This window comes from Trichomycterus rosablanca, chromosome 14, assembly GCF_030014385.1.
Source record: "Trichomycterus rosablanca isolate fTriRos1 chromosome 14, fTriRos1.hap1, whole genome shotgun sequence".
In the NCBI taxonomy this organism is placed as follows: Eukaryota; Metazoa; Chordata; class Actinopteri; order Siluriformes; family Trichomycteridae; genus Trichomycterus; species Trichomycterus rosablanca.
The window spans coordinates 11,268,705-11,290,125 of NC_086001.1; the positions used below are offsets into that span (position 1 = coordinate 11,268,705).

General features: G+C 38.9%; 1 protein-coding gene across 1 annotated transcript in view; it reads right to left on the bottom strand.

The window, feature by feature from the left end:
• ctnna2 (catenin (cadherin-associated protein), alpha 2) overlaps positions 1-21,421 on the bottom strand; it is a 600,844-nt gene that overhangs the window by 454,221 nt on the left and 125,202 nt on the right. Inside the window, exon 7 of the mRNA XM_063008183.1 lies at positions 1,354-1,557. Coding sequence (XP_062864253.1) covers positions 1,354-1,557 — 204 coding nt within the window. The remainder of the gene's footprint in view (positions 1-1,353; positions 1,558-21,421) is intronic.

Sequence of the window (21,421 nt, forward strand, 5' to 3'; positions counted from 1 at the left end):
GTCACGACCCCCACAGGACCACCACAGAGCAGGTATTATTTAGGTGGTGGATCATCCTCAGCACTGCAGTGACACTGACACTGGTGTGTTAGTGTGTGTTGTGCTGGTATGAGTGGATACTGTCACGCACTGTCACTGCTGGACTGAGAATAGTCCATCAACCAAAAATATATCCAGCCAACAGCTCCCCGTAGGCAGTGCCCTGTGACCACTGATGAAGGTCTAGAAGATGACCAACTCAAACAGCAGCAATAGATGAGCGATCAACTCTGACTTTACATCTACAAGGTGGACCAACTAGGTAGGAGTGTCTAATAGAGTGGACAGTGAGTGGACACGGTATTTAAAAACTGAGAATGATCCACCACCTAAATAATATCTGCTCTGTGGTGGTCCTGTGGGGGTCATGATCATTAAAGAACAGGGTGAAAGCAGGCTAAAACAGTATGTAGTGAAACAGATGGACTAAAGTCAGTAATTGTAGAACTACAAAGTGCTTCTATATGGTAAGTGGAGCTGATAAAATGAACAATGAGTGTAGAAACAAGGAGGTGGTTTTAATGTTATGGCTGATCAGTGTAAACAGTACATAGACAAACTATCGAGAGCATAAAACTTTACTGGATTGTTCTTTTGAGGCGCAGCACAGACTACAGAGAGATGATCACGTGTGTAGAGAAGCATACTTTTGCAATGACTATGGAATCCCCAAAGGGACAAAATGTGCTCAATACGTAAACACACATACATCAAACTTTGTCAGCACACTACAGTACAAAAAAGTCTGTTACACAAACTTCTGCATATTTCACAGTCCGTGACACGATTTTCAGTTATTATTTTTAATATAATAGTTCCTTTAATGGGAGTAGGGCATATGTATAGGTCCGGGGGTCTGTCTGATTATGCTACATATGTTACATCTGCTGAAAAAAATCCTAAAGAGAGATGTTATGTTCTGTTCCACGGTGATGCTATTTTGGCCAGCAGAATCACTTAGAATGCAAAACATGCCATTAATGACTCATAGACGTAGAAACTGTACTTGCCCCCCATATGTGTACAAACTGTCGAGACCCACAGAGCAAAAAGAACACTACGAAACATATTAGGTCACACAAGACAACCGGTTCTGACCCCTACAAGAGAAGCTAAGTGAGGAGCAGGTGTAACAATGACCTTTGCTGCTGTCCTGTCTGGATCCTCTAAGACACTAATTGAATAAGAGAGTGATTTTCTTATCCCCTCACATACTTATCATCACTGTGTGGTGTGGTGTGGTGTGCTAGCGCCACCCTGCCACCCATAACACAGTCATTTCACCCAAGAAGCATAAAGGAAAACTGGACTTACATTGTTCATGTACTCGCTAAGCAGGTCTTGAAGAGCCTGGCGGACGGCGTTGCATTCGGCCACGATGCGCTCGCGGCGGTCGTCGCGTGTGCATGACGAGTCGGCCATTAGGGCGGCGCCACTGATAATGCTCTCCAGACGTTCCTCCAGCGATGGTCGGAAACGAGCCTCGCTAAACGTTAGCGGGTCCAGAATAATTTTGTTCTGAAAGAAAGATAATTCAAAGATTAAATAAATAAATAAATCAGCAACCCCCTCTTTTTCTATAAATAGGCAAACATCTGGGACCAAGTACTTCAGTACTTAGAATAACTAAAACACTTCTGGGCTGCTTGTGTTTAGCATCTAATAGAAAACATATGTTACATGTTAATTCCACAGAATCTAGTTACTTCTACTAATTATGTACAAGCAGTTGTTAGTTTCATTATTGCTGCTCATGCCCACATACACACCGATCAGCCATAACATTAAAACCACCTCCTTGTTTCTACACTCACTGTCCATTTTATCAGCTCCACTTACCATATAGAAGCACTTTGTAGTTCTACAATTACTGACTGTAGTCCATCTGTTTCTCTGCATGCTTTGTTAGCCCCCTTTCATGCTGTTCTTCAGTGGTCAGGACCACTACAGAGTAGATATTATTTGGGTGGTGGATCATTCTCAGCACTGCAGTGACACTGACATGGTGGTGTAGTGTTAGTGTGTGTTGTGCTGGTATGAGTGGATCAGACACAGCAGCATTGCAGGAGTTTTTAAACACCTCACTGTCACTGCTGGACTGAGAATAGTCCACCAACCAAAAATATCCAACCAACGGTGCCCCGTGGACAGCGTCCTGTGACCACTAATGAAGGTCTAGAAGATGACAACTCAAAAGCAGCAATAGATGAGCGATCGTCTCTGACTTTACATCTACAAGGTGGACCAACTAGGTAGGAGTGTCTAATAGAGTGGACAGTGAGTGGACACAGTATTTAAAAAAAACTCCAGCAGCATTGCTGTGTCTGATCCACTCATACCAGCACAACACACACTAACACACCACCACCATGTCAGTGTCACTGCAGTGCTGAGAATCTTCCACCACCTAAATAATACCTACTCTGTGGTGGTCCTGTGGGGGTCCTGACCATTAAAAAACAGGGTGAAAGGGGGCTAACAAAGAATTCAAAGAAACAGATGGACTACAGTCAGTAACTGTAGAACTACAAAGTGCTTCTATGTGGTAAGTGGAGCTGATAAAATGGACAGTGAGTGTAGAAGCAGGGAGGTGCTTTTAATGTTATGGTATAACAACTCGGACAGCATAAATCCTAACTGGAGTTACAAAAAAAGGAAAAAAAAACCTTTCACATTTATTCACCACATTACCCCAATCACATTTGAATATTTGCTTTCATTTTGTGCCAAATGCATTGAAGAAAAGGATCAAAAAGTTAAAATTCACATACTTAAGAAATATAATGCAAGTCAGGGGGGAAAGAAGAAAATCCGGAGTTTAATTCACAGGCATAAAGGAAGTAATACATGAAATTAGACAAGTACTCACTGATACAAATTATGTGCTTCCTTAAGAAATGAAAATGATGGAGTAGAACAAGTAAAAAGAAGAAAAAAAACATTAAAAAATGCTTTGGGGAAATGGGGAAAGCATGCAGAAGACATTTCCTGGTTGCAACCTGTATATAGATGTATATGCAGTGCAACGTGTCCCTTGATGCAGACTCAAACTCAAAAGAAGGTTTACTGGCATGACAAATTGCCAAAGCAAGTTACAGAAAAATAATAAAAATAACAATAAGAACAAATATATACAAAACAGTTACATGTGCAAAAATATAAAATAGAATAAAATATTAATAAAAACAGTGCAAAATAATAACAATAAAAATTATAATATTTACAGTAAAGAGGTAGTTGCTTTACATGCCTCTAAAATAATGTTTAATTTACTAAGGCTGTAGCTAATCATGCTTACTATCTAAGGTGATCAAAAACACCTGTTCTGGAATGTGATGCTATCATGATTGTGTATAAACCAAATGTTTAGATGCAGAAACTGATAAATAGAACCACATGGGCTTCAGTATTGTTTGGAAGATGCTTGTGAGGAAGTGCAGTTTGTTACTGCATCTACAAATTCTGGTGGACAAAGTTTTCCACTTCATTGGAGTCTGACAAGTCCAGCTTTTATAATGTTTCTGAAAATAATGCATGTTTTTTTGCCAGTGACTGTTAAGGTAACACTTCCACATCTGGCAAGTTAGGTAACATATTTATTTATTTATCTATTCTTCTTCTTCTTATTATTATTATTATTATTGTTGCTTTTGTTGTTGTTTTGTTGTTGTTGTTGTTATTATTATTATTAATGTACTTAATTTTTTTAAAACTATGTATTTATTATTATTATTATTAATGTAGTAATTTTTAAATTTTTTGTTAAAATTATTTATTTATTATTATTGTTTTGTTGTTGTTATTAGTATTATTATTATTATTATTAATGTATTTTTATTTTATTTTGTAATTATTATTGTTATTATTTTTGTTATTATTATTATTATTATTATTATCATCAATGTATTCATTTTTGAATTCTTTTTTTAAATTATTTATTTATTTAATTATTTTATTTTATGAAAGACCAGCCTTATGGCAATATAACCCAGTGTCACTGAGCATGAAGTAAGAGGCGGGGGTAAAGATGTAATAGAGTAGAGATCGGATCAGAATGGTATTTGACAGCAGACGGCTCGAATCAACGTTCTGGAGCTTGCACGTTAACAGAAGAGAAAAATGACCTTCAAGGTGAGCTTCAAGGCGTCGGTCATAACCAGTCCCGCAATTTAATAGGCCCATTAAGAAGGGAAGGCAGACTCCAGAGCCCACAGGTTTTATTGTTTCAAAGTTTGCCCCAAAATAGAGGTTTTATGGACACTACAGGAAGGCTGAGAAAATTACCATATTGATGGTGGCGATATTGTTTTATTGCTGTGAAATTTAAATATGCCGTCCGCAGCAGTTTGAGGCGCAAGGCTCCTTTATTTCCGGGAATAAAGAAAAAAGTTAAATGTGTGTGTCTCTGTGCTTGTGTGTGTGTTAGATCTGACAAGTTGAAACCCTTTAGCTTGTTGTCACAGTGTGAGGAAATGTACTTTGGGAATCGTCTGTGATATTCAAACCAATTGTTTCAGTGAAGCTGCTTGTTCTCCTCTGTGTGTTTTGGTCAGGTTTAAAATAAATTCACGTGTATTAAGACAGACACATGAAGCAGAACCTCTCCTTTTATTATCGGCTTTTATGGCCACACAACTCTAACAGAACAGGTACTTCTGCATATCATGGATACTGTGTTTACAGTAGGCATCCAAACTGTCGCCTTCCCTAATAATTAATAACACAATACTTAATTGCTGAACCTTTAATTAAAACATTTTAATATTGTGTACACACTGCAACGTAAGGTTAACTGTACTGGTCTTTCAATGTTATAAAAGTAAAAAAAAAAAAAAAAAAAAAAAAAAACACAATCAACAACAATGAAGATTTAGTGGGGATTCTTTCTTTTTATATACATATATATATAAACGCAAGCAAAGTCTATTGGCAAAGGCGAGTGGCTGCTGCCGCTACCGTGGGATTTAGAAAGCATTAGTCTTGGTAACGCTGTGTGTGCGCAGGTTATATCAGCATAACAACCTGTTTAACACACCGCTGTTTGAGTAGCGCAGTGGGCAGAGTGGAGCGTGCATATTTTTCCGCCCTAGGTTCGAATCCGGCTTAAACTAAAGTAACACAAGCAGGGCTGGCGCTATGGGGACGCTGGGGTGGACATTGCCCCCCAGATTCTCTCACTGCCCCCCCCCAAGCAACGCAGTCCAGAACTGGGGCTGATATCCAAATATAATATCATGCAGTCGTGCGCTATACTAACTATAACACGTTCCAAATATGTTAGAAAAAAAAGTAAAATGCAAGTAAAAGCAGTGATTTGTAAATTGTCTTTAATAAGCAAAAATATATTCAATGTTTAACATGATAAACTATTGATTTATGTGTGTCCTTTAATTTGATGCCTGCAACTAGGAAATTTGTAAAATGACATATAAAAAGAAGCATGGCTTTATTTGTCATATATACAGTGTATCACAAAAGTGAGTACACCCCTCACATTTCTGCAAATATTTCATTATATCTTTTCATGGGACAACACTATAGACATGAAACTTGGATATAACTTAGAGTAGTCAGTGTACAGCTTGTATAGCAGTGTAGATTTACTGTCTTCTGAAAATAACTCAACACACAGCCATTAATGTCTAAATAGCTGGCAACATAAGTGAGTACACCCCACAGTGAACATGTCCAAATTGTGCCCAAAGTGTCAATATTTTGTGTGACCACCATTATTATCCAGCACTGCCTTAACCCTCCTGGGCATGGAATTCACCAGAGCTGCACAGGTTGCTACTGGAATCCTCTTCCACTCCTCCATGATGACATCACGGAGCTGGTGGATGTTAGACACCTTGAACTCCTCCACCTTCCACTTGAGGATGCGCCACAGGTGCTCAATTGGGTTTAGTCCATCACCTTTACCTTCAGCTTCCTCAGCAAGGCAGTTGTCATCTTGGAGGTTGTTTTTGGGGTCGTTATCCTGTTGAAAAACTGCCATGAGGCCCAGTTTTCGAAGGGAGGGGATCATGCTCTGTTTCAGAATGTCACAGTACATGTTGGAATTCATGTTTTCCTCAATGATCTGCAGCTCCCCAGTGCCAGCAACACTCATGCAGCCCAAGACCATGATGCTACCACCACCATGCTTGACTGTAGGCAAGATACAGATGTCTTGGTACTTCTCACCAGGGCGCCGCCACACATGCTGGACACCATCTGAGCCAAACAAGTTTATCTTGGTCTCGTCAGACCACAGGGCATTCCAGTAATCCATGTTCTTGGACTGCTTGTTTTCAGCAAACTGTTTGCGGGCTTTCTTGTGCGTCAGCTTCCTTCTGGGATGACGACCATGCAGACCGAGTTGATGCAGTGTGCGGCGTATGGTCTGAGCACTGACAGGCTGACCTCCCACGTCTTCAACCTCTGCAGCAATGCTGGCAGCACTTATGTGTCTATTTTTCAAAGCCAACCTCTGGATATGACACCGAACACGTGGACTCAACTTCTTTGGTCGACCCTGGCGAAGCCTGTTCCGAGTGGAACCTGTCCTGGAAAACCGCTGTATGACCATGGCCACCATGCTGTAGCTCAGTTTCAGGGTGTTAGCAATCTTCTTATAGCCCAGGCCATCTTTGTGGAGAGCAACAATTCTATTTCTCACATCCTCAGAGAGTTCTTTGCCATGAGGTGCCATGTTGAATATCCAGTGGCCAGTATGAGAGAATTGTACCCAAAACACCAAATTTAACAGCCCTGCTCCCCATTTACACCTGGGACCTTGACACATGACACCAGGGAGGGACAACGACACATTTGGGCACAATTTGGACATGTTCACTGTGGGGTGTACTCACTTATGTTGCCAGCTATTTAGACATTAATGGCTGTGTGTTGAGTTATTTTCAGAAGACAGTAAATCTACACTGCTATACAAGCTGTACACTGACTACTCTAAGTTATATCCAAGTTTCATGTCTATAGTGTTGTCCCATGAAAAGATATAATGAAATATTTGCAGAAATGTGAGGGGTGTACTCACTTTTGTGATACACTGTACATATACACATGTACATGTACAGCTTGTTTGGAAGCTGGGGTCAGAGTGCAGGGTCAGCCACTGTATAGCATCCCTGGAGCAGACAGGGTTAAGGGCCTTGCTCAAGGACCCAACAGTGGCTGCATAGCAGAGCCTGGATTATAACGCTCAACCTTTCAGTTGATAGCCCAAAGCTCTACCTACTAGGCTACCACTGTCCAAAAAAATTAATAAATAAATAAATCAGAAACCTCAACGTATATACTTATAAGTGAGGCTATCATGATTGAGTATAAAAGAAGCATTGACAAAGATCTCAGACATTTACCAGCAAGGATGAGATGGGGTTCTACACTTTTTCCTATTTGTTTGAACTATTTGTTAATGCACTTTTTGTTTATTAATTATGTATGTATTGTCTTTGTATTATTATTATCTTTTATTTTTACCAGCAATCTTACCACTGTGCCACTGTTAAAAACACATGTTTATTAATGTTAATATAAGCATCCCTAAAACAGGCTAACAGAACCAAATCAGGTCTTTCTGTGTATCAGAGACACTTGTAAAGTATTTACAGTGGCCACCCCCACTAATGACTGAGTTCAGTTATTTCATTTACACCTGTTATAACAGATATATAGAATTAATTCAATAAAATATTGATGTGCTTCTGACTTTGTGACAACATTCTGGCGAAGGCCTAATTCTGTTCCAGCAAGGACCGTAAAGCTGGACACATAGGTGGATAAGTTTGGTTTGGAGAAACTTTAGTAACATTCGAAACAACCTGAATAAATAGGAATGTCAACTGTGAGCCAGGCCTTCTCATCCCAAATGTGCACATGAACATAGAAATACTCTGTACCACACAACCTCCAAGCTTCTAGTCTTGCTCAACTCGATCCTCCACCCAGAACTCAAGGAAGACAAGCATCAAGGCTCTTCTCTGTACTAGCACCCAAGTGGTGGAACAAGCTTTCCTTGTCTGTCTGAACTTCTGAGTCTCTCACTGTCTTCAAAAGACGATCAAAAACGTTCATCACCTCTTTACTAAGCACTTAAGTTGACATGTACTTAATAATGCTCTTATTTATTTGTGTTCTTGGACTAATGTCTTCTTAAACTAGAAAAAGGTAATGTTCACTATGAAAGCACTTTGTAAGTTGCTTTGAATAAGAGCATCTGCTAAATGCCAAAAATGTAATTTTACTCATTTTAATACATTGACAAATTCCCACAGACACACTTAAAAACCTTATAAAAAACCTTCCTAAATAAAAGAAAGGACAAACTTCAAATTTTTACCCCACAGCATGTCCAACAAGCTTATGGTTAGGTGTCCATACACATTTGGTTCTATATTGTACCTTATGTAGCAGCTAAACCTTATCTAACCGGCTGTAAGGATGCGACAGTAGAATTTTTATAAGGTCTCCACAGTGTCTGTACCGTTTTCATTACTGTTCATTGTTCTGGCTGATTTGTAGTGCACGGTGTCGCTGTTATGGTGCCCTTGCTCTTGGCAGCCATTTACACACTCCGCATATTTTACATGTTCTCTCGCCTGGCACAGACATCGGTAGTGCATGGCTAATTTCCGCAATATTCAACGGGGCTTTCAGAGAGACCGATTTTTATATGTAGAAGTAAAAAGTGGAAGTGCACAAATATTTCAATATGAGTATGTTACAGAATTACACCAGGCATATCTATGCAAGAAAATATATATGTATTAAAAATGTATATTATAAGATATATGGTATTAATTCCACCTTTTTTTTTTTTTTTTTTTTCCTTAATGATGATGCTGGTGCTTTTTTATTTTTTTTATTTTTGAGAATGATTATTATGCGTAATGTTTATTATTTTTCAAAAGCAAAGCTGACTTTTTTTTAAATGAGAAAACTATTAATAATAGAAAAATGTTACCTAAATTATTTACAAATGTGTACATTTAAAAACTAGTTAAAAGCTAGTAAGTCAAAAGAAAGAAATCCCTCTTTTTTTTTTCTTTAAATGACTCTTGAAAGAAGCATTTTTCATTAATTATTTTTCATTAATGTTATTTCATTATGTTTAAGTTTGTACTTAATTACTCCACACATTTTCCACATTTACATCTAAGAGCAATAAAAAAAATTAATACACCTTTATTTTTTCTTACTTATCTACGAGGATACCAAGATACCTTAAAGAAATCCCATTTTCTACAATGCAGACATGGCAAGAACATGCCAAACTCTTCACAGACAGTGAACAGAGCTGAGGATTATTTCCCCAAAAACAGCTAGAAGAACAAGCCCTGCCAGCGTTTGCATATCTACAGAATAAATAGGTTGTAATGGCATACTGGTTAAAGTACTAAACATGTAATCAAAGGGTTGCTAATTCAATAGTCCATACTACCAAGTTGCGACTGTTGGGTCCTTGAGCAAGGCTTTCACCCTCATTTGGCTCAAAATGGTGTTAAATGTAGGTTGGTTTAAATAAAAGCGTCTGCTAAAGGCCATAAATGTAAATGAATGAATGAATTAATTAATTAATGTATATTGGCAAAGTCATTTAAGTAAAAATCATAATTAACCCCTAAACCCCAGGTTGTAACACTTAGTCTTTAAACTGGAGGATTAAGTTGTTTTGTATTAAATATTTATTTCTAAAGTCTCCTGAAATACAGTTCAACAGCTTTGTGTTCGGTGGGGTTGAGGTCGGGGCTCTGTGCAGACCACTTTACTTGGAGTTCCTCCATACCAAACCTGTCAGACCTTGTCCCAAAGGATCTTTGCTTTGTGCACAGAAGCAGTCAAGCTGGAATAGGCCTTTCCACAAAGCTGAATGCATGAAATATATTTTACTGAACTGAATTTACACACCTGTTAGTAATGGTTGTGGCTAAAACACCTGATCTATAATATTATATACAAGGGAAAAGATGTACATATAGGGCAGTCATAGCCTAGAGGTTAAAGTAATGGACTAGTAATCTAGGGTTAGGGTTAGGGTTAGGGTTAAGCCCCAGCCACAGTAGGCCCTTAAGCAAGACTTAACCCTCAATTGCTTAGTTGATATACTGTCACAGTACTGTGTCAGTCGCTTTGGATAAATGCTGAAAATGTAAATGTATTCAGTTGATCACACTGCACGTACCTATTATTTGTACCTAGAATAAGATTAAATAATAAAAGCGGACGCAGATGCAAAGTCCAGGAAAAAAATACATTAAACATAACCGTCTCTCCAAGAATAAAAAGCAGGTGCTTAGTACAGACAGATACAAACACCTAACCTGGTGAACTGTATTGTCAGTATGCATGTCATTAATGACTACCTGTCTGTGGTAGTGTGTGTCAGTCCTGGACTGTATTCTAGAAGGTTAGCACATGTGTCTATAGCTGTTAAGACTGCAGATAAAGAGAATACAGACAGAATGTTTGTGTCGGTGCAACAGCACGTACTTATAGCTAGCTAGTTCTTAGACACAAGAGGACTTGTAGTGGAGCAGTGCATTGCTGTGTGATTGAGTTGTACTGACACCACCTGCTCCTTTCCACAGCCAGTCCATAAACGAACCCACTTGACTTTCAATACAATGTAGTACATCATCACTGCTAAAGGGTGGGGGGTTATATCCAAGCCACTCAATACCACATCAGTACCATTGTTTCAACATTCCTTCAACACATGTGACATTTATTCTTATGCAGCTATTGTTAAGAACTTTAAAATATCACTCCCCAAAAAATTAAACTCCCCAAAGTGACAAAGTTTTAACTACAACTTTCTGGCTTGAACTTGAGGTAGTACGTGTGGTGTATATCTAACAAGGCACATCAGTCAGGTAATGCCATTCCCACTGTGAAATACAGTGTCGGTTGCATAATGTTTCTGAAATGTATTTATTTATTTAACTTTTTTGCGGGAAGTGCCAGTCTCAATGAAATGGACAAGAAAAATATAGAAATAAATAGTGTACAAAACCTGTACTGTATGAAAACCTGCTCCCTACTGTTAGAAGGCTTAAACTGGGAAAGACTGACCAAAGCAATACTGAATTGGTTTCAAAGGAGTCGACAGTCTTTACCTTTACCTTCTCAACCACCTGTAACAAGACAAGGTAAATAAAGGCAAAACTAGAAAGCATGCATGATAAGTAGTCATCAATTTTTTTTCCATTATGCATTTACACCGATCAGCCATAACATTAAAACCACCTCCTTGTTTCTACACACACTGTCCATGTTATCAGCTCCACTTATCATATAGAAGCACTTTGTAGTTCTACAATTACTGACTGCTGTCCATCTGTTTCTCTGCATGCTTTGTTGGCCTGCTTTCACCCTGTTCTTTAATGATCAGGACCCCCACAGAGCAGGTATTATTTAGGTGGTGGATCATCCTCAGCACTGCAGTGACACTGACATGCTGGTGGTGTGTTAGTGTGTGTTGTGCTGGTATGAGAGGATCAGACACAGCGATGCTGCTGGAGTTTTTAAACACCTTACTGTCACTGCTGGACTGAGATTAGTCCACCAACCAAAATATATCCAGCCAACAGCGCCCAGTGAGCAGTGTCCTGTGACCACTGATGAAGGTCTAGACGATGCCAACTCAAACAGCAGCAATAGATGAGCGATCGTCTCTGACTTTACATCTACAAGGTGGACCAACTAGGTAGGAGTGTCTAATAGAGTGGACAGTGAGTGGACACGGTATTTAAAAACTCCAGCAGCGCTGCTTTGTCTGATCCACTCATACCAGCACAACATACACTAACACACCACCACCATGTCAGTGTCACTGCAGTGCTGAGAATGATCCACCACCTAAATAATACCTGCTCTGTAGTGGTCCTGTTGGGGTAAAAAAGTATGTAGAGAAACAGATGGACTACAGTCAGTAATTGTAGAACTACAAAGTGCTTCTATATGGTAAGTGGGGCTGATAAAATGGACAGTGAGTGTAGAAACAAGGAAGTGGTTTTAATGTTATGGCTAATCAGTGTATATATTATCAAAAGTAAATAAAAATAAATGCAAGCATCCCACATGCCCTTTTGAAAGCTGTGCCTGCCACCAACAAGTGAAACTGAATAGAAAACACTCCTACAGCAGCTCGATTTTCTCTAAAACAGTGAGGCAGTGGCATGCAGAGATTGCAATTGCATCTCTCGTCCGTCTTGGGTTCTGATTAAATCTGTTCTGCTGGAGTCTATTTGTCCTGCTATTTGTTCTCCCTCTCAACTACGAGGACAAAGACATTATTGGGTATGGCATTTAGACGCCAAAAAATGAGGTGTACCATGGTTGATTGTGCGGATACAAGTGGTTGGCTGATTGTAGACGCTCCAGGGTGTAGTAAATGGACCCACACTTTATCATCACAACTATTATATGCTGAATTATTCACTCAGAGAGCCTGCTGCTAAAATAAAAGAGTTTAGTAAAGTGGAACAAGCTCTCTGAAAAAAGTTTTTTAGACTAGTATACTCTGTTTTCCCTGTATAAGGCAAACCTACACCAACCTCCTGTACACCTTCCATTTAAACTGAGGGGCTAAGACATTTGAATACCGGGTCTAATATGGTGTTAATTCTGTTCTGTCTGAAGGAGTCCAGTAGTATCGCGTATCAGGCCATTAACATCAGGTTCTTCAGCCATTCACGTTACACTAATCACAACCATAAATATGACCCTGTAAAGAACAGTAAGCAACTCACTGCAATTTAACAGTAAGCAACGACTCACGACTTTGGCAATACTAATGAAAAACAGTTAATTACTGTAGCAAAATCTGGAAAATTAAGACAAAAATTGAGAAGTACTAATGATTAATGAATAAATCAACTAATTAATTAATAATTAGGGTGGCACAGTAGTTCAGTGGGTAGCACTGTTGCCTCACAGCAGGAAGGTCCTGGGATTGATTCCCAGGTGAAGCAGTTCGGGTCCTTTCTGTGTGGAGTTTGCATGCTCTCCACGTGTCTGTGTGGGTTTTATCTGGGTGATCCTGTTACCCTTCCACAGTCCAAAGACATGCAGTCAGTCAGGTTAATTGGAGATACAAAACTGCCCTAGGTGTGACTGTGTGTGTGTGTGTGCCTCTGATAGACTAGGAACCTGTCCAGGATGTTTCCTACCTTTTACCCAGAGAATTTGGGCGGCACGGTGGCTAACTGGGTGGCACTGTCGCCTCACAGCAAGAAGGTCCTGGGTTCGATCCCCAGGCGGGGCGGTCCGGGTCCTTCCTGTGTTGAGTTTGCATGTTCTCCCCGTGTCCGCGTGGGTTTCCTCCGGTTGCTCCGGTTTCCTCCCACAGTCCAAAGACGTGCAAAGTGAACTGGAGACACTAAATTGTCCATGACTGTGTTCGATATAACCTTGTGTGAACTGGTAAACCTTGTGTAATGAGTAACTACCGTTCCTGTCATGAATGTAGCCAAAGTATAAAGCATGACGTTAAAATACCAGTAAACAAATAAACCCAGTGAATTGCACTCACTGCAACCTCGACCAGAACACAGTGGTGGTAAAACAGACAATGAATAAATAAATAAATTAATTTATAAATAAATAAATAATAGATAAATAAAGCAACCCACAAACATTTTCCTTAAATAATGTATAAAATTAAAGTCCAAAAAAAAGTGTTGAAATGGCACAATGGGGGTGAGATCGCTATGGAAACAGTACTTTGGAATGAGCGTGTTGGGAGAAGTCGTCCTTGAGAAATAAGGCCCATTGTTATTCAGAGAGGAGCTCAAGGCTAGCTCGGGGAGAGAGAGGCTGACCGAGCACGATCAATCAGGGGAAATGCGACATCACCGGGACCCGTGTTTTAACGCCCGAGTTTTAAAGACAGTCATAAGTGCAAAGAGAAACTGTCTAAATTGGGGGACAAATTTCTTTGTAGAGAAGCCAAATTCAAAAATAAGGTATAAGGTTAATGTCAGTATTCCTATGCTACTTGTGCTGTAAACATAGGGTTTGTGGGCCACATGAAGGCTGCCCCATCAAAAATCACATAGACCAGGATATAATAGGAGACACAGTTCGGTTATCACGGGTCAAGAGGCAATTACCACCACCAAAACTGATGCTTTGTTAGTGATACCCAATGCCAAGTTCACACTACACGACTTTCTGATTTGCCGGGTCGCTGTACAGTTCACACTACACGACTGAATCTCTTGCACTCTGGAGTCTTTTCAGTCGGTGTGGCTTTCACACTACACGACTGATCGGTGATAGGGGATTTCACACTACACCATCTATCACCAACTGGAATCTCAGACGAGCTTCTCTGGTCTCCCAAATATCGTTTTGTCACAAAAACAAACGCGAAAAGTGACGAAAGGTTTAATGATACCACTTCCAGAAATGCACGTCAACAAGTATAAATGAATCTGAGTGGATTTTGCTTGGATTGCTCTATAGTGAGTTGGAGGTTAATAAATATTTTTGCAATGCAACGCTGGTGTTTTGTAGAGAACGATAAGATTAGAAATACTGTAAAACTTGTGTTTGTGTGCCGGTGTATTCTGATATAATCTGTATTAAGCCCCTGTACAACCTTTTACACACCTCCCCTGCGTTTCTCCTCACGCTGTATCTTGTGTTCTCATTGGCTGTTCGACATAGCACTCATTGCCAGTTGTGCAACTCAGATTGAGATATCTGAAATGTTAGAAATCTCGAGCCAGTCGGATCGAGTTGTTGGATAGTTCACACTTAGCGATTGAGAGCCGAGTTTCGATCGCCGAGCGAACGCCGAGTTGCTCCCGAGCCGGCAAATCTAGCGCCGACCAGTCGCGAGCGAAAATCTGGGCAAAAGTCGTGTAGTGTGAACTAGGCATAACATAGCAATGGGTATAGCTAAAACACCTAAACTGAATAATTAGAAGGCATGTAGACACGTTTTTGACTGTATTTTAACTCCTATTTTTATTTCCACTGAGCAAACTGATTTTTTTTTCCTGCCACCTGAAACTGCACCATGTACTTGTGTTTTAATTTGAACAATCTTTATAATAACTGTTCGTAACAAAGCACAGAAACATTTTTCCTCCATGTCAGGCTGTTCATGTTGTAATCTCTGGTATTTCAGAAATTAGCAACCGTGCTAGAAAACAGGCTAGTACAGTGGTGGGCAAACTACAGCAAACAAGCTGTTTAATCTGGCCCTTTGGGTATTTACAAAAGGCCGCATTTATTTCGCATTTTTTCTGCAATACCTTGCATTTCAGTTGATTCCACTAGACGACGCACTCCAAACACTACCATTCCTTGCTAAAGCTTAGTGAAATTTAATATGGTAGGTAGGAGATCTTTACTTCTTAAGTAATGAGTTTCACATGTATTATATCTTAGTATATCCCCTTATCTGCTATTGGCCTGGCCCATCTGTCAAATTTTACAATCCAGGGGCGCTCAGGTGGCGCAGCGGTAAAACACTACTAGCACAACCTCTCAAACTTGTGAGTTTGAATTTCAGCTCTGCTACAGGCAGACTGAACGCCTACACGAACCACGATTGGCTCATTCATAGGGAGGGGATTCCTCGTAACTGATGCAATTACGATCTTTGCTGGTTGATCGATGATGCCTGCACAGAGATGGGGAATAATGGAGATCAGTGTGTGACTCTCCATACGTAAGACTGAGCCCCATATGAACACGCCTCCTGTAGGTGAAAAGATGCAGTCGGCTACTGCACACGTGTCAGAGGGGGTATGTGTTAGTCACGGCTCTCCTCGGTCCGGAGTGGAGGTCAACATTAGTAGAGGGGAGGCAAAATGCAATCGGGTAATTGGTTATGACTGGATTTGGAGGTAAATTGGGGGGGAAATGCAAATAAAAAAAAATAATAATTACAACCCAGTGTGGCCTCTAAGAAATAATAATAATAGTTCAACGGATGCCAAATGTGATGAATATTCCATTTTAATCCTATATCACACTACTACACTATGGTTTGAGCTGTAGTAGACATTAGACTAACTGTGTGAAATTGTGCTACTGCAGCGGTCATGTGGTCTGAGGTTTTGTATAATGAATGCTCTTCTTGAAAAGGATGCACACATACACAGTGAGGGTTATTAATCTTTGAAGAAGACTGTAAACAGAACTGGAGGCTTGACTTTACACCAAAATATATTCCCTCTTATATTTGTTAACAAAACTCCAAAGGCAAAAGTTTTACAGTACAGAGTTTTAAACCTTTAAATCGGGGTTGGAGGTTTTGTTCATTCCCCACTCGATCAGTCTCTCGGTACTGCAGCAGACTTACTGAAGAGCTCTTTTGCGTTACCAGCCCCATGTTTGGCAACCTGCTTTTCCTTGACACCTTGATGCAGGGCTCGATCTGGTCCGGTTTGCTGCCGGCTCTGATGCTGTCTCTTTATTTTTTTCTTTTCCTGGGAACCCAGCCAAAGTCATGAGTTTTCAGGGGTCGTGACAGAACCACTCTGGATAAGCGAGCTGTCCCACGTTTGGACCCATGCCGAGCATAGGCTACGCCTGTTGGTGGTGTTGGGAACCGCTCATTTATTGCTGTCCTGACTTGTTCTTGTTCTGTGACAACCACTTTTCATTTTTGCTCTATCCCTTTTCTATCCACTTTCTCTGTTGTGGGCTGCAAGTGTTTTTTTGTCTTTTTTTTCTTTTTTTTTTGTGGTTTTGGTCACTGCTTTTGGTCCCCTGTAACCTTTTTTGCTTACCTTGGGTAAGCATTATGTTAACTGGGTTCACTTTCAGTGCTTCCAGGCATGGGGCTACACCAGTATACAAATCTAAATACTTAGAAAGGCTGCAGACATCACATAACTTATTCTAGAAGTGTTTATCAGGATAAAACCAGTTGCCATAAATCAAATGGCTAATCAGCTGTATCGATGCCCTTAACACTATTTACTTGTTCCTAAACCACTGGATTTATTTAAAAATCACCTCACATATCTAAAAATAAGTACCCTGCATTTTAGTTTTCCTACAGAGATTTTTTCTAGCTGCAGGGCTGATTATTTTTACCATTTCACAGCAGCTTATCAACCCTTGTGCCTCAGATCATGATATGTATGCAATACTAGGTTCAATTTGCATGATGGCTATGGCTTTATTAAACCCCACATTAATGTATGCAAATTGAGTGCTGATTGTGGTAGCGGAATTGGCATTGCACCTTGTGTCCTTAGTACATCTCGCCCTCAAAAGCAAGGGACAGATCATACATTTATTAGCTAACCCAACAAAGAATTAACATTTTGCTACAGAGGCCAAAGGAAAATAAAGTGGACACAAAGAGAATATGCAAAACTCACTCTACAAGCTCAGGCAATGCACTGCTGATATAATAATGACAACAATAATAAGACCAAAGAGCATTTTTTTCCCTCTTTTTCTCAGATTTTCCCCCCAATTTTCTCCCCTAATCGAGTCGTATCCAATTACCCAGATTGCATTACGCTTCACTTCTACCGATACAACCCTCAACTGCTGACTGAGGAGCTTCGCAACTGATACACGCCCCCTCCGACACGTGTGCAGTACCGACTGCCTCTTTTCACCTGCACAAAGCTGGTTCATATGCAGACCCTGATTTTTATTTTTTATTTTTAAAGACAAAAGGACACCAGAATATCTGGCCAAGTATGCCACCTTTTACTAATATTATTATTGTGAATCATATTATTATTATTATTATTATTATTATTATTATTATTATTATATTATTGTTATTATTATTCTTAATAATAATAATTATTATTATTATATTATTTATTATTATTATTATTGTATTATCACTATTATTATTACTATTATTATCATTATTATTATTATTACTATTATATTATTACTATTATTTTATTATATTATTATTATTATTATTATTATTATTATTATTATTATCATTATTATTAGGTGCTCTAGTGGTGCAGTGGTCTATTACACCAGTCCATCATGGCTGACATCCGAGTTTGAATCTCAGCAAATGCTATCAGTTGACGTCTATAGAGACATGATTGGCTAGGGGGTGGGAAAGGGGATGGCCAAAGCTTTCGATAGATTGACCCCCTGTCTGGGGTGTATTCCTGCCTTCCACAACAACCCTGGCCAAGAAAAAGCAGGTGTAAAAGTAAAAATTTAATAAAATTATGGAATAAAATTATATTGCACATACAATATTAAAACAAAATAAGAAGAAGGAATCAGATGGAATAATTGCACTAGTAAATGAAAAACTACGTAGCAGTGGCCTGTCTAATTGCCATAATCAGCAGAACTATACATGATGTCCTAGATACAAAGAAATCAAACCCACACAGATGATTAATGGATGTCGAACTCAGTGTGCTTCAGATGCAACAGCAGCTGCACTCTAGTACAGCTCACTCACACTAGTGACCTAGCACAGAGGCCATAGTGGGTCGTTCCGCTGCCTACTGAGAGCAGACATATAGCCGCACATGAGGACACGTCATTAATCAAACTACTGACAGGAACTGAGAGACAGCTGCAAAGCAGGGCAAGTACTCATGCACTGAAACATGTTTCTGGATTTCAGCTACCAGTGCTGTATTTTGTGTCATAGTTCTATGCTGGTGCCACAGTATGACATCACTGAGGAGACAAGGGGTCGACTCTTGATGGCCTCATACCAGTCAAGCTCTACAGACACAACTGGCCATGCCAGAGAAAGGGAGGGCCGAATGGAAAATCTCCTCCCTGCCTCTGCAACAGTGACCACTAGACTATGAGTATAGCTCTGGCACAAATGGCAATCCACTATCCACAAGTGGCTGGCAGCTAAACACCATGCATTATAAAAAGTGTATGCTAGCCATGCTCTGTCAGCAAGGGTGTCATGCAAGCCGCAGGGGTGGCCAGAGTGGCCGTCTGTCTGTCTGTCTGTTTACACTTCCAGAATCTGGGACCTGAGCACATGACTGAACCAAATATTTTAAAGCTGTGAGGCTTTACTACTGATGGTATCTACTACTGATACTACTAATACTACTGATGGTATCTGAAATATAAAGCTAGTCAGCAAGTAGTAAACACACACACACACCCACAACAATCTGTGTTCAGAAATCCTAAAGACTTTCTTTGATATTTGTGTATTTGTTTGCACCCTCTGTCATGTATGATGACCAGCAAAACGATGCTGCATAGGCTGTAGTTCAAAAACAGATAGTCTGGTTTCATTTTCAAAGGAAACACTTGTAGCCCTCTCCCCCTAGACTAGTAAAAATCTTGTGGTGAGGAGAGACTCAGTGGGTGAGAACTGGCATTAACCTAATTGGGAGCAATTAGGTTGAAAGAAAACGTCCATGGCCAATTTTGATTGGCATGTAAATTTGCACCCTGATGAATTATCTGCATGTAAACATTCAATGTGCCAACTGTGTAACTGCCAACAACATCTGCACGCGAACGCGAATTTTAACACCTGGAACCTTTTCTAAGATATATTAATCCTCCTTCAGTGGTAAAAATGAATGTCTTTACCAAATTAAAGCCCCTTAGCGTTTTCATTTTTAAAAAATGTTTTGATTTACTTCTATTTAAATAAAGCCCACCTACTGGTATTTTTGAGAGATGAGGAGTATGTTAGGTGGGAGCAGGAAAACACAGAAAGACACCTTAAAGAACATGTAACTGAAGAAAACCTGAATGTCATTCTATCCAACATGAGCACCTTCTTAGAGATATAGCCAACTCCTTACTGCTAAAATAAGGTCACCCTGTCTGAATCAGCCCATCGTCTCATCCATTGCTTATAAATGTCTGTAACTAATGGCCATTTGTGTCCCGGAAGTATATATATGCTACAATTTCTATACATGATTTATGTGCATCTATACATTCTAAACATTCTGTATTCTATACATGACTGCATGTATATCTATGCATTCTATACGTTCTACTGTATATACATGATTGCATGTGTATATATTCATTCTACGTATATTCTATACATGATTGCATGTGTATCTATACATTCTATGTTCTATACATGATTGCATGTGTATCTATACATTCTATACATTCTATGTTCTATACATGATTGCATGTGTATCTATACATTCTATACATTCTGTGTTCTATACATGATTGCATATGTATCTATACATTCTATACATTCTATGTTCTATACATGATTGCATATGTATCTATACATTCTATACACTCTATGTTCTACACATGATTGCATGTGTATCTATACATTCTATACATTCTATGTTCTATACATGATTGCATATGTATCTATACATTCTATACATTCTATGTTCTACACATGATTGCATGTGTTTCTACACATTCTATACATTCTATGTTCTATACATGATTGCATGTGTATCTATACATTCTATACATTCTATGTTCTATACATGATTGCATATGTATCTATACATTCTATACACTCTATGTTCTACACATGATTGCATGTGTATCTATACATTCTATACATTCTATGTTCTATACATGATTGCATATGTATCTATACATTCTATACACTCTATGTTCTACACATGATTGCATGTGTATCTATACATTCTATACACTCTATGTTCTACACATGATTGCATGTGTATCTATACATTCTATACATTCTATGTTCTATACATGATTGCATGTGTATCTATACATTCTATACATTCTATGTTCTATACATGATTGCATGTGTATCTATACATTCTATACATTATATGTTCTACACATGATTGCATGTGTATCTATACATTCTATGTTCTACACATGATTGCATGTGTATCTATACATTCTATACATTCTATGTTCTATACATGATTGCATGTGCATCTATACATTCTATACATTCTATGTTCTACACATGATTGTATGTGTATCTATACATTCTATACACTCTATGTTCTACACATGCTTGCATGTGTATCTATACATTCTATGTTCTACACATGATTGCATGTGTATCTATACATTCTATACATTCTATGTTCTATACATGATTGCATGTGCATCTATACATTCTATACATTCTATGTTCTACACATGATTGCATGTGTATCTATACATTCTATACATTCTATGTTCTACACATGATTGTATGTGTATCTATACATTCTATACATTCTATGTTCTACACATGATTGCATGTGTATCTATACATTCTATACATTCTATGTTCTACACATGATTGCATGTGTATCTATACATTCTATACATTCTATGTTCTACACATGATTGCATGTGTATCTATACATTCTATACATTATATGTTCTACACATGATTGCATGTGTATCTATACATTCTATACATTCTATGTTCTATACATGATTGCATATGTATCTATACATTCTATAC